The sequence below is a fragment of the Bombina bombina genome, chromosome 6, assembly GCF_027579735.1.
Source record: "Bombina bombina isolate aBomBom1 chromosome 6, aBomBom1.pri, whole genome shotgun sequence".
NCBI lineage: Eukaryota > Metazoa > Chordata > Amphibia > Anura > Bombinatoridae > Bombina > Bombina bombina.
The window spans coordinates 585,840,456-585,849,973 of NC_069504.1; the positions used below are offsets into that span (position 1 = coordinate 585,840,456).

Below are 9,518 nucleotides of genomic sequence, written 5' to 3' on the forward strand. Positions count from 1 at the left end.
TATTGAAACTAGTGGTATACGTGATATATCTCCCCTCTTAATAAATTTTGTATTTATACTACCTACTAAAGGATTACTTGTTGAGTATTCACATCCCCCCTTTATGTCTGGGTGATTGAGGTATTTGAGATTTTTTGTCATAAAGTGGGCATAATAAGTGTCTCAAGCTTGTTTGTTTCAGTGACAGATCCACTTTCCGCGTGACCTCCATTTTCTTTGTCTTGTCTGTGAGTAGAATGGCGTTCACCATGTCAGATGAGGTGTGGGAAGCTGAACTAAATGAATCACTTTCCCAAAGTAGTAGCATAGAAATAAGTGATACTAGCAACGAAACTTTAAATGTATTTTCATCTTTCAAAAAATATAAACAATGTCTTAATAGACAAATAAAAATAAGAGCAGAAAATTCAAGTCTTACGCCTCCAATTGGATCCTGGTGCAAGAACTAAGGAAGATGAGGCAGGGGATTCATTCCTAACAGAATGGAATGGAAAGCTATCCACACTGTCACTAGATCTAATGGATATGATGATATCTAGAAATAACAAAAGACTTGAAAAAGTTAAAATTGAGGTAGATCAAGCCTTAGCAAATGTAAATCTATTTGAAAAGGATAAGAATTTTGACAAATTGAATGAAGAGACAAAAAACAGTATATCTAGGTTACAGGCAGACATAAAATTAAGAAAGTGTCGGAAATTATTAAGAGACCAGGATGACTACAGGAAGGATAGGGTTTATGTGTATAAATCCCAGAAAGAATCATATGACTCAGGCACAGATGCCACCAGGCCCCTACTTAAAAGATGGAGAAGAAGGGGCAGGAGAAAGAGGAAGAGGTCAAGGAAATACATCTACGAGAGAGAGGAGATATCCAATGAGGCAGACGAGAGGGAGAAGGGATTTTTACAATCCAGAGAGATAATTGGAAAGGGGAAGATCGAGGAGAGGCAGGTTCAGGGATTATTAAAAATTTATGACACAGATGAGATGCAAATAGTAAATCTTTCAAAGTTTCCACTTAATCTTGCACACATAAGTCTCTTGAAAAAGGGTCTTTCCTTTAGTCCAGTAGCAAAATTGAATACATTTGAAGTTACAAAAGATTTAAATTTATTTGCTAGAAAAATAGTCCTGTCCCAAACAATGGGTAAAGAGAGTACCAAAAATAAGACACTAACTACAGGTGACCAAGCTACCCTAGACACCTTAAATTATCTCCTTGAAGAAAATGAACCACGCATTGTGGAACAAGGTGACCCTTTGATAAAAACAGATTTTAAACCAAAATCGAGTTATATGCCATCTCTGGCCTCAGTACCCTCAGTAAATTTCTTCCTAAAACTGGTGGAAAAGGATATTGAAAAGTTGCCAGACAATGTGATAATTAATGATAATTTGACTAAAAGTGAAAGAAAAGCTCTCAGGGATCTCATGTTGGCCCCCAACATAGTGATCAAGCCGGCCAATAAGGGCGGCAATCTCGTCATAATGGATGAGTCCATGTATGTCCGAGAAGTCAGGCGACAATTGGGTGTTGGGGACCAATATGAGAAGCTTGGAGGTAATCCCCTAAAGGAGGTACAAAACAGTCTTTATCGAATACTTTATGATGCAAAACAGAATGGAATTGTAACATCTAAAGAATTTTCCTTTCTTTACCAACAATACCCGATCATACCTGTGTTTTATGTAATACCAAAACTCCACAAGAACTTACAATGCCCACCAGGGCGTCCGATTGTGTCAGGAATCGGAAGTATTACAGAAAACATAGGTAACTATGTTGATCACTTTTTGAGACCATTTCTAAACACCTTACCGTCATATATAAAGGACACAGGGGACCTCCTTAAAAAATTGGATGGAGTAGAGGTTAGTGCAGAAACTCTCCTGGTGTCTCTCGATGTGGAGGGCCTATACTCATCCATTCCCCATAAAGAGGGCATAAAAGCAGCTGAACACTACCTTGACTCAAGGAGCCTAAAATATAGAGAGCACACTGTTTTTGTACTATCTCTACTTAGGTTCATCCTTGAAAATAATATATTTGTCTTTGACAGTACCATGTATAGACAGAAAAGAGGTACGGCAATGGGGGCGGTATGTGCCCCCACCTATGCTTGCCTACACTTAGGAGCATGGGAGATGGAAATCTATGAGAAATATAGTAACATCTTTGAGAATCACATCATCCTTTGGATTCGTTATGTGGATGACGTCCTCCTTTTATGGGATGGACCCTTAAAGGTGTTAGAAATGTTTATCACAGATTTAAATAAAAATGAGAAAAATATCCTGTTAACTTATCATATTGACAAAAATAGTCTTCCATTTTTGGACATATTGATAAGCAAAGAAGGCGATTCAATTGTAACTGAAAATTATAGGAAGGAGACAGCGACTAATAGCATCCTACAGGCACAAAGTAGCCATCCTGAACATCTTAAAAGAGGCATTCCTTTTGGACAATTTCTTAGATTGAAACGAAATTGTTCTTCCAAAAGGAAATATATGAAACATGCTGATCTGATGGAGACTAGATTCCCCAGATGGTAGCACGAAAGTCACCAAATTTAAAAGACCATCTAGTAAAAAGTAGGTATAATAGAAGCCCATCAAGTGCAGACTGGCTGAGAAAAGATAGGGGGGTAAAAGGTAATTACCCTTGTGGTCAGTGTGTGTACTGCCTCTTTATGGAAAAGGCAAAAAAGTTCTCAGCAGGGAATAGTAGAGAGTTTGATGTTAAATATTTTTTCAACTGTAACTCAGTGGGTGTAGTGTATTTAATTCACTGCTCCTGCCCAAAATTCTATGTAGGAAAAACAAAAAGGTTTTTGAAAGATCGAATCCAAGAACACAGAGACGACATCTCACACAATAGAGACACTACCATAGCTAGACACTTTACTCAGTTTCATCAATCAGATGCATCACAGTTAAAAATAATGGGGATTGACAAAGGTATAGTGAATAATAGAGGTGGTGATAATGATACAGTGTTATTACAGAAAGAAACTCGTTGGATTTATGTGCTAAAAACTAGATACACTAGAGGTTTAAATGAGAATCTGGAGTTTGCTTCATTTCTTTAGGGGTACTAAGAAATTGACATGGTGACCGCCAAATCCTGTGCTTTTGAGGTCACATTTGTAAGTACAACTATATATATGTTTAACTCTATAGATGTCAGGTATTGCGGTACCTTTAATTTTAAACAGACTAGGTCTGTCAACACCTTTATGATGTAATGAATGGAGGTGGAGCTTTGGGTACTAAAGGAAGCACCTGAACTTGAGCTAATTAGCCCTAAGGAAGCCCCGATATGTTTGGAGCAGTATAGGCGTGAAACGTACGTAGGCAAGCTCCCTGAGATGCCACACTGATTGACTTTTGGATGCCACTAACCCTACATGTCACTGTACAACACTACATACAATAAACTACAAAACTACATACAATGCACTGCATACAATACACAACACTACATACAATAAACTACAATGCTACATACAATACACTACATACAATACACAACTCTACATACAATAAACTACAACATTACATACAATACACCACATACAATACACAACACTACATACAATACACTCCAACACTACATACAATACACAACATTACATACAATAAACTACAACACTACATACAATACACTACAACACTATATACAATAAACTACAGCACTACATACAATACAATGCATACAATACTCTACAACAGTACATACAATACACAATACTACATACAATACATACAACACTACATACAATACACAACACTACATACAATACACTACATATAATACACAACACTACATATAATACACAACACTACATACAATACACAACAACACTACATACAATACACTACAATACTACATACAATACACTGCAACACTACATACAATACACAATATGATATGCAATACACAACACTACATGCAATACACTATAACACTACATACAATACACTACACTACATACAATAAACTACACTACTACATACAATAAACTGCAAAACTTCATAAAATACTCAACACTACATACAATACATTACAACACTACATACAATACACAACACTTCATACAATAAACTACAACACTACATACAATAAACTACAATACTACATACAATGCACTACATACAATAAACTACAACACTACATACAATACACTACATACAATACACAACCCTACATTCAATAAACTACAACACTACATACAATACACCACATGCATTACACAACACTACATACAATACGCTCCAACACTAGATACAATACACAACATAACATACAATAAACTACAACACTACATAAAATACACTACAACACTATATACAATAAACTACAGCACTTTATACAATACACTACATACAATACTCTTCAACACTACATACAATACATAATACTACATACAATACATACAACACTACATACAATACACAGTACTACATACAATACACAACACTACATACAATAACAATGCTACATACAATACACAGTACTACATACAATACACAACACTACATACAATAACAATGCTACATACAATACACTACAACACTACATACAATACACCACAACACTACATACAATACACCACAACACTATATACAATAAACTACAGCACTACATACAATACACTACATACAATACACTACATACAATACACTACATACAATACACCACAACACTATATACAATAAACTACAGCACTACATACAATACACTACATACAATACTCTACAACACTACATACAATACACAACACTACATACAATACACTACAACACTATATACAATAAACTACAGCCCTACATACAATACACTACATACAATACTCTACAACACTACATACAATACACAATACTACATACAATACATACAACACTACATACAATACACAATACTACATACAATACACAACACTACATACAGTACACTACAACACTACATACAATACACTACAACACGACATACAATACACTACAACACTACATACAATATACTACAACACTAAATGCAATATACCACAACACTACATACAATACACTACAACACTACATACAATACACAATACTACATACAATACATACAACACTACATACAATACACAATACTACATACAATACACAAAACTACATACAATACACTACAACAGTACATACAATACACTACAACACGACATACAATACACTACAACACTACATACAATATACTACAACACTAAATGCAATATACCACAACACTACATACAATACACTACAACACTACATACAATACACAACACTATATACAATACACTACATGCAATACACAAAACTACGTACAATACACAACACTACATACAATACACAACACTACATACAATACACTACATACAATATGCTACAACACTACATACAATACAACATAGATAACTTTTGAGTGCAAAACACTAGCTGGTTTTTACTGGTGTTCTTATATCACTATGCCCCTTGTTTCACTGTGCACCTCTGGGTGACCCTAGGTTCTTTGTTCTTACCAAAAGCATTTAAAGAGACATTAAACAAAACACAAGAAATCATATGCATCTGAAAGTGCAATTTTTAAATATGTTATTGGTTTATTACAGTAGACTTTTAATGCAGAAACATCAAATAATAAATTATAAATTGCTTTAAATGCAACAAAGAAAAGGAATTCCTCTAATGACCATTTAACCCCCTGCACTTTCCAATCTGAATATGTTCACATTTTCAATAAAACACCTTGATGATATTTTGTTGAACAAATACACAGTTACATTTACCTTTTAGTAGTACCATTTCTGTACTGACGAACTGTAGCAGCGCATATGCATGGGCAGAACTACCAATGGTGCAGCAGGTACAGTGGAACCAGGGCACAGGTGCTAGGGGGCCATAGTAACCATTGTATAAATACAATGTATCATTATGAAGTGCAGAATGTTCATTATCAGTGTATATACATAGAAATACTCATTATACAAAGAAGAAAGTATTACTATTGCTTATGACTAAGTTACCTTTGTAGATGGCCCCAAAAAAAGTTTTTGCGCCAGGACCCTCTTTTCAGTAGGTCTGCTATTGTGCATATGTGATAATACCTTACTGGTATTCCTTCAGTCTCTGTAATCATTATTTAGGCTAGATGAAATCCTCCAATTATTCATTGTTTTATTTCATAATACTATCACAAATGTTGCATTCTAGACATGGTATTATGTGTATTTACTGCATACATATGCTGTGTGTTACATTTTTAAGAAGACATTTTTATTAAATGTATCAAAAAAATAGTTAATAAAATGATTTTTGTCTCAGATATTCCTCAAGACACTGAATAGCATGATTGTCTACTTTTGAATCAAACTTATTAGCAAAAAGATGATGTTGTTGTAGTAACCAGTTCAAGTCCCCAGTTCCATATACACATACTGCTCTCCTGTGTTTTCCAGTGCATTCCGTATAGGGAGCCCCTTTCCTTATATCACCTTCAAGGTCTGCCCATTTCACCAGCCTTGCAATTGCATTTAAGTCTGAAGAGTCATATTTGCTATTTGCTGGTACGTATCCTGGCATTTCAGGAATCCTATGCAGTGTAGCCCAAAGGAATTCATCAGGGCTATATGTATCGTTTGACCATTCAATGAGCTGTAAAGCTATGGGTTCTTCAAATAATGATTTTACAAATTCTTTAGTGACTACTATATAAGCATTGCCACTAAAGATCACAGTATGAAAAGGTGGAGCCGTTTTCTTAATAGTGGTACGTTCAACTTTATTGGTAACCTTGAAGTGATATTCCCAACGCCATTTTTTGTATACTGGCGGTTTCTCAGACTCCATGCTGTTTTTGCCATTTAAAAACTTAAGTATTTGGACAATTTCTTTATTAGTTTTCAATGGGAAGTCAGTGCCACATGTATTAATGAGGTATTTCCACTGCACTTCACTTTTTAGAAGATCTTCCATGCAGTTAAGATCCGCCTGCACCCTTGACCAAGAGGCATAGACCACCTTCTCCAGCTTAGATGCCACAAACACATTATCAAAACACGAGGTGATGGCTCTCACTGCCTTTTTAAAGATATCAGTAGCCTTTTCATCCACATGGACACAGTAAACATTTTGAGGCATATAAATAACTCTTAAAAGTCTTTCAAACATTTCTATATCATCATGGATTACCATAGAATAGGCAATAGGAAACGCTTCTTCTTCTTCACTCAGACTAAACATTATATATTTTCTATTTTCTTTAAATAGTTTGCAGTTGTTTGTAATAGTTAAATAGTCTGCTTCAGTAACAGTTGGTTTCTTATTTTTAACAATTAAATTTTCTATTAAAGTCTGTCTTACCTCATCTGTATCCCCTTTTATGATTTTTGAGCAGTTCTTTTGACCATTTGCTGGAAGACTTAAAATCTCATAGTATTGATTCTTGCAATTAGCACTCAATGTTTTAGTAGTTCCACGTATAGTATTCTCTAGGTTACATTCCAGGCTTTGTGAAACATGTCTCATCATAGTAGTAATAACAAGTAAAACACAGCCCCAAATAAATCCACGAAGATTCCACCAACACAGATTCTTTCTTTTCCAGCATACCATGACTGAAAAAGTAAGGCTGACAAAATGAATATATATAAATATAGCTTCACATCTTCTGTATATTCTTTCTCAATCTTCACTAAACCACATAGGTCTCAGTCAGGGTGAGGCAGCTCCTTTGCATGGCTAGTAAATTATTGGTAAGGAAACCTGATTGCAGTCTGATATATTTATACTCAGAAGGAACTGGAAAGTCTTGTTTGTATGTAAAACAAACATATAAAGAGAGAGCTCCCAAATGTAGAATGTGTCTAATTTGTTCTTCCTCATTTTATGAACAGTTAATAAAAAAGGCTGCACATATTTAAAACACTATATTACATTAATTCAGAAGTGAACTGCATTAAACATACTAGCTTATCTTAAATCCTGTACAAGGAAACATATATCTAAATAAATATCAATGTAATAAATCTAGACAAACGTGAAATAAATACAAATACTGTATATGCTTTTATATTAAACATTAACTTAAAGGGACGTGATACTCACATTTTATATCCAGTTCTATTTAAAAGAAAATGTTTCAAAATATATTACAGAGCTTTGAGGGAATTATCCTTGTCAGCCAATGAGCAATGAAGTCCCAGGGCACAGTTTCAAATTAAATTTATATAGCTTTTACTGAAACCTTTTTATTCAAAACATTTTTAATTTATTCAACTTCTGTTCTTTCATCTACAGAAAAAAAAAATAACATGTCCCTTTAACATGTTTTGAATGTATTATATATTTCCATATTTCCTCTTGGAGGATTTAACCCATAATTTATTTTAACTTATGTAGGAATTTAATATAAATGTAAAATGCTATGTTTAAATATGTATTAATATGTCCCTTTAACAGACTTCCGAAGTATATATACAACCCCAGACAAGCCTCTCTGTGTGTTGTATTAATTTATTTTGTAATTTTCCCTATGGGCCTTGCACCCAGGCTTGGCTGGGGTTAACTGCCTGTGACTCTGGAGAAAGCACAGCTTCCTGAGAGTGCTATAGCACCCAGGGCTGAGCATGTTGCAGGGTCATGGGATGTGTACCCAGTCCAGTCTGAGAGTGCAGTCCCTTTCCGTGTTTTGTATATGTCTAGGGTGATTACATAAGTCTGTGAACCCTGACTTGTTTCCAGTTTGCTTGATTGAGAGCTTGTATTTGTATGGCTGTATTAGGGACCCAGGTTTTGGAAGAGACCTTGACGTTGTACCTGGGCTTGTCCTATTTGTCCAGTTGCGGTAACTCACTCTTCCAGTTTTGCTTTTAATCTTAGCTAAGAGCTTGTAAGCAAGTTCTGGACTTTCTCTTTGTGTTGTATTAATTTATTTTGTCATTTTTCCTATGGGCCTTGCACCCAGGCTTGTCTGGGGTTAACTGCCTGTGACTATGGAGACAGTACAGCTTCCTGAGAGTGCTATAGCACCCAGTGCTGAGCATGTGGCAGGGTCATGGGATGTGTACCCAGTCCAGTCTGAGAGTGCAGTCCCCTTCCCTGTTTTGTATATGTCTAGGGTGATTACATAAGTCTGTGAACCCTGACTTGTTTCCAGTTTGCTTGATTGAGAGCTTGTATTTGTATGGCTGTATTAGGGACCCAGGTTTTGGAAGAGACCTTGACGTTGTACCTGGGCTTGTCCCATTTGTCCATTTGCGGTAACTCACTCTTCCAGTTTTGCTTTTAATCTTAGCTAAGAGCTTGTAAGCAAGTGCTGGACTTTATCTTTGTGTTGTATTAATTTATTTTGTCATTTTTCCTATGGGCCTTGCACCCAGGCTTGTCTGGGGTTAACTGCCTGTGACTATGGAGACAGTACAGCTTCCTGAGAGTGCTATAGCACCCAGTGCTGAGCATGTGGCAGGGTCATGGGATGTGTACCCAGTCCAGTCTGA

General features: G+C 35.6%; 1 protein-coding gene across 1 annotated transcript; it reads right to left on the minus strand.

Annotated features, from left to right (window-relative positions):
• Positions 1–5,599: 5,599 nt before the first annotated feature.
• LOC128663303 (beta-1,3-galactosyl-O-glycosyl-glycoprotein beta-1,6-N-acetylglucosaminyltransferase 3-like) lies at positions 5,600–7,828 on the minus strand. The gene has a single exon (XM_053717563.1). It carries the CDS (start codon positions 7,633–7,635, stop codon positions 6,322–6,324), a length of 1,314 nt encoding a protein of 437 aa, XP_053573538.1. The 5' UTR covers positions 7,636–7,828; the 3' UTR covers positions 5,600–6,321.
• Positions 7,829–9,518: the final 1,690 nt, after the last annotated feature.

Bases quoted from the DNA above. Each gene is read 5' to 3' on its own strand.
- LOC128663303 (XM_053717563.1), bottom strand. From the start codon at position 7,635: ATGGTATGCTGGAAAAGAAAGAATCTGTGTTGGTGGAATCTTCGTGGA.